At 65.8% G+C, this 4,981-nt stretch overlaps 2 protein-coding genes across 2 annotated transcripts in view; both read right to left on the reverse strand.

Annotated features, from left to right (window-relative positions):
• PPIA (peptidylprolyl isomerase A) overlaps window positions 1–177 on the reverse strand; it is a 2,069-nt gene extending 1,892 nt beyond the window's left edge. The window contains exon 1 of the mRNA XM_021375005.1: window positions 18–177. Within this exon, the coding sequence (XP_021230680.1) occupies window positions 18–86 (69 nt within the window). The 5' untranslated portion in view covers window positions 87–177. The remainder of the gene's footprint in view (window positions 1–17) is intronic.
• ZMIZ2 (zinc finger MIZ-type containing 2) overlaps window positions 529–4,981 on the reverse strand; it is an 8,650-nt gene continuing 4,197 nt past the window's right edge. Inside the window, exons 7-16 of the mRNA XM_021374726.1 lie at window positions 4,319–4,599; window positions 3,463–3,673; window positions 3,281–3,386; window positions 3,047–3,204; window positions 2,902–2,969; window positions 2,182–2,250; window positions 1,888–2,111; window positions 1,650–1,801; window positions 1,405–1,578; window positions 529–770 (exon numbers count right to left, since the gene is read on the reverse strand). Coding sequence (XP_021230401.1) covers window positions 663–770; window positions 1,405–1,578; window positions 1,650–1,801; window positions 1,888–2,111; window positions 2,182–2,250; window positions 2,902–2,969; window positions 3,047–3,204; window positions 3,281–3,386; window positions 3,463–3,673; window positions 4,319–4,599 — 1,551 coding nt within the window. The 3' untranslated portion in view covers window positions 529–662. The remainder of the gene's footprint in view (window positions 771–1,404; window positions 1,579–1,649; window positions 1,802–1,887; window positions 2,112–2,181; window positions 2,251–2,901; window positions 2,970–3,046; window positions 3,205–3,280; window positions 3,387–3,462; window positions 3,674–4,318; window positions 4,600–4,981) is intronic.

Genomic DNA, 4,981 nt, shown 5'->3' on the forward strand with positions numbered 1-4,981 from the left:
GTCCCCGCGGCGCCCACCTCGAAGGTGACGCGGCCCAGGGGCTCGCCGTTGGCGGCGATGTCGAAGAACACGACGGGGTTGGCCATGGCGGCGCGGGCGGCGGACAGCGCGGACGCAGACAGACAACTCGGCGAGCGCGGCGCAGCGGAAAGAGAGCACCCGCTCGATGCCCTTATATATGGGGCGCGCAGCCCGCCTCCCGCCGTGATCCGGCCAATCAGCGCGCGCCGCGTCACGGAGCGACGGGGATTGAAGCCAATGGGAGCGCGAGATGTGAAAAAGAGGAGAACGAAAAAGAAAGAGGGGAGGGGGCGGCGGGTGGGGAGGGGCGGGGCGGGGCCGGGAGCGCGCGGGCTGCGGCGGGTGCGGGGTAGGGCGTGGCGCGCATGCGCGAGGCGGGTGGAGGATGGGAGCGGCGGGAACGCGCACGTGGAGGGGGAGCGCGTCCCCGAGCCCGGCCTACACCCTGCGCTCGGCCCCCCCGCCCGACCCGACCCCTCCCCACGGGGGGCACGGACACGCGTGAGGCCCACGGGAGAGAAAGGTTTTAATGGAGCGGGGCAGTAGTGTTTGTACATATGTACAGCGCTGCGCTTCTGCGGGCCAGGGGCTGTCCGTGGGGCTGCCCGCCCACCCGCTGCCCCCCGGGGCCGGGAGGGGCCTCAGTTGCTCTCGAAGAGGGCGAGCAGGTCGTCGTTGGTGCTGCTGGGCAGATCGGGGGGGCCCAGGTAGGACAGCAGCTCCTCGGGGTTGGTCAGCTCGGGCAGCAGCTGGGGAGGCAGAGGTAGGGCAGCGCCACGGGGCACGGCCCCCGGCATCCCCCCAGAAACCATTCATAAACCCTCCCGCCAACGCCCCCAAACAGCTCCCCCCTCCATACCCCCCCCTTCCATACCCCCCACAAACCACCCCAGCAACCCCCCAACGAACCAAGGGACACCAAGAGGTGTCCGTGGAGGGACACTGAGGCACAGCTCCATGGGGACACCAAAGGACACCATGGGACACGCCACAGCATGGCTCCATGGGGACACCGAGGAACACCTCGGGACACTGAGGCTTAACTCCAAGGGGCCACTGAAGAACACCAAGTCTCCACGGGGACACCAAGGGACACCGAGTGACAGAGAAAAGTGGCTCCATGGGGCCACCGAGGCACAGCCCCTGGGGGATCCTGAGGGACAACGAGGGATGTCCCTGCGGGGATCCTGAGGCACAGCTCCATTGGGACGCTAAGGACACCAAGGGACATCCCCATGAGGACAACAAGGACACCAAGGGACGCTGAGGACACCGAGGCACAGCTCCATGGGGACACCAAGGCACACCATGGGGATGCTGGGGCACACCAGGAGACACCCCTACGTGCCACGGAGGGACACCCCTGCCCCTCCTGGTACTCACGTCCAGTGCAGGCTCCGTCCCATCCCCGCTCCCCGTCGCGGCGCTGAAGGTGACATCGGGGCCGGTGCTGCCCGGCGGGGGCCGCGGGGGGGGCACAGCGCGGTGCTGGGCCGGGCTGCCCATGGTGTGCAGACCGGCAGCGTGGGACGGCTCCATCCGGCCGGCGGGAGGCAGCTGCAGGGACAGCGGCCTTCAGCACCCCATCACCCTCCTCCTCCTCCTCCTCCGTATCCCCCCCCAATGACCTGTCCAGGCAGGGGGGCGGCAGGAGGCTTGTCAGGGGGCAGCAGCTCAGGTGGGAAGGAGGCGGATGGCGCGAAGTCCCCCAGCGTCGGTGTGCCGGGGGCGGCAGGGGGGAATGGCTCGGGGTAGGCTGCAGGGGCCGGGAACGCGGAGCCTGCAGGAGAAAAGGGGTGAGCGTGGCGGTGGGCACCAAAGGGGGGGGGGGGGGGCCACACCACCCCGCTGTGTGGTTATGCTCACCCTGCGCACCGTACTCGGCTGGAGGGGCGGCAAAGGGTGAGGAGCCAGGCCCCAGCGCTGCAATCATCTCCATGATGTTGGGCAGCACCATGTGCGCGGGGCTGGCGGTGCGGCAGCGCTTCAGAGCCGGCCCGTCCGCCTCCTCCTTGATGTGCAGGTCAGGTTTGACGGGCACCGGCTTCCAGCTGCACGTCGGGTCGATGGTGATCTCCTCGTAGTCCGAGCTGTGGGCGGTGGGCATGGCATGGCAGCAGGCAGCACAGCCATGCAGGGTCAGGGGGCAGCAGCACTCACCTCTGGATGTAGATCAGGATGCCCAGCATGTACTGGTCCACCTCCAGCCCCTCCAGCAGCGCCGTCTTACTGTGGGAGGCACGGCGGTGAGGGGACAGCAGGGGACAGCCCCCTGGGTACAAGCAGGGACACTGAAGGACAGCATGGGACAGCCCCATGCAGACACCGAGGGACATGAAGGGATATCCCCATGGGGACACTGAGGCACGGGTCAATGAGAGTACTGAGGGACACCCCCATGGGGACACTATAGGACAACTTAACGCAGACAGAGGGACACTAAGGGACTTCCCCGTGAGGACACTGAAAGACACCAAGGGACAATCTTTTGGGGACACGGAGGCACAGCTCCATGGGGACGCCAAGGGACACCAGGAGACGTCCCCTCAATGGGGACAGCTCCGTGGGAACATGGAAGGACAGCTGGTTATATCCCCATGGGAACACGGGGGCACGGCTCAATGAGGACAGCTCCATGGGGATGCTGAAGGACAACCAAGGGACGCTGAGGCACAGCCTCATGGGGACACTGAGGGACAAGGGATGTCCTCGTGAGGACACCGAGTCACAGCTCCATGGGTGCACCAGGGAACAACCCTGTGTGGGCACCAAGGCATGGCTCTACTGGAACGCCAAGGAAAAGACACCAAGGGACGCTGACGCACAACCCCATGGGGACACCCAGGGACCCGGAGACACATCCCCCAGGGCCGCACTCACTTGCACACAGGACACCGCCACGTGCCCCGCTCACAGTTGAGCTGCAGGTAGGACTCCAGGTCGAAGCACTGTGGGACAGACGGGGCTGAGCTGGCACCGACGGGAGCTCCCATCCCGTCCCGTCCCACCCTGTCCCACCCCCCACCTGGATGTGGCGGCAGTCGTGCCCCCGGGCGGGCAGCTGGATGCGGCGGAAGGTGATGGGGCACTTGAGGGACACCTTGATGGCCGTCTGCTCCACCCCATCCTCCCCGTTGGGCCCCGGCGTGCCCGGGATGGTCCCGCTGCTGAAGTTCCTCTTAACTTGGGGGAGGGGACGAGATGCGGGGTGAAGAGGGGACCACCATCCCCACACCGTCCCCCAGAGCCCGGCACTCACTTTTGGTGATGCAGTGCTCGGCGGGCAGCAGCCGCTTCTTGATGAGGCCTTGCAGCACCGAGCGCACCGAGGGCCGGTGCACCAGCTGCAGCACGAAGAGATGCGACTGCGGGGCGAGAGCTGGGTGAGCTGCGGCCCCACGCCCCACGGCAGCCCCCCACCCGCCCCACGGCCCCGCTCACGCAGCAGCAGGCGGTGACAGTGATCTGGATGGTGTTGCGGCCGGGCTGGCAGACGTGCTTCAGGTAGAGCGGTTTGTGCGAGGTCTTGTTGTCGCCGCGCTCGATGGTGAGCGGTGTGGCATTGACGCTGACCTGCACGGAGGCCGGCCAGTTGGTGTTCATCTGTCGGTCCTCATGGTGGTAGCACTTGAACTGCAGCTCCAGGTCGGGCCTGGGGGGCAGCAGGGTGGGCACAGGGCGGGGGGAGATGCACTGAGCCGCGCCGTGCCGCACCAAGCCATGCCATGATGCTTAGCACCATGGTGTGCAGCCCTGTGCCGTGCTGAGCTGTGTAGGGCCGTATCATGCAGCACTGTGCCATGACAAGCCATGACACACCAAGGAGGACCATGGTGTGCAGCACTGAGCCATGATGTGCCAGGTGGCACCATATCGTGCAGCACTGTGCCATGAAGAACCATGGCATGCCACGCAGAACCGTATCATCAGCACTGTGCCATGCTAAGCCATGACGTGCCATGTAGGTTCATATCATGCAGCAATGTGCCATGAAGAACCATGGCATGCCACGTAGGGCCGTATCATGGAGCACTGTGCCATGCTGAGCCATGTAGGCCCATATCAAGGAGCACTGTGCCATCCTGTGCCACGTAGGGACATATCATGGACCACTGTGTCATGCTGTGCCATGTAGGACCGTATCACGCAGCACTGTGCCATGCTGTGCCACGTAGGACCGAGGCATCCATCCCTGTGCTACGCTCAGCCCCCCCATGCCCTGTGGTGCCCCACGGTGCCGCACCATGCCCTGGCAGCTCACTCCCCCACTGCACCTCCCCAATGGCACCGCCCTGACCTCATCATCAGTGTCTTGTAGACGGAGTCACGCAGCTGGAAGACGTGGTTGCTGACCGCCAGGTTGTGCTGCAGGCGGAAGGGCTCCAGCACCACGCCATCGCGCACCGGGAAGGTCAGGCGCAGCTCCTCACCCGTGGGCGGCCCTGCGGGGACAGGGGCACAGCCAGGGGACATGAGGGGGGTGGCAGCGGGGTTGCCAGGGACCTTGCGTGGCCATCCATGGGGCATCAGTGGGTGCCATGGAGTGTCAGTGGGGTGATAGTGGAGCGGCAGTGAGTGTCACTGGGGCTTCAGTGGGGACAGAGGGGCTGGAGTAGGCATCAATGGGGCATCAGTGGGGCTGGAGCAGGTGTCACTGTGTCAATGGACGGTCAGTGAGGTCATGGTGGGTGTCAATGGGGTCTCGATGGTCAGCAGCATCCCAGTGGGGGTCAATGAATGCTCAATAGAGTCTCAGTGGCGGTCAGGAGGGTCCCAGTGGGGGTCAATGAATGCTTCATGGGGTCTCAGCACGGGTCAACCCACCCCACACTTAAGAACCGCCCCATGAAGCCCCGCCCACAGCATCGGACTCCACCCTCTTTGGGAAGCCCCTCCCCCCGAAGCCCCACCCCTGCACCAAGCCCCTCCCATACCTGATGGCCACACCCCCACCCTGGAA

Source organism: Numida meleagris, chromosome 21 (assembly GCF_002078875.1).
Source record: "Numida meleagris isolate 19003 breed g44 Domestic line chromosome 21, NumMel1.0, whole genome shotgun sequence".
Taxonomy (NCBI): domain Eukaryota; kingdom Metazoa; phylum Chordata; class Aves; order Galliformes; family Numididae; genus Numida; species Numida meleagris.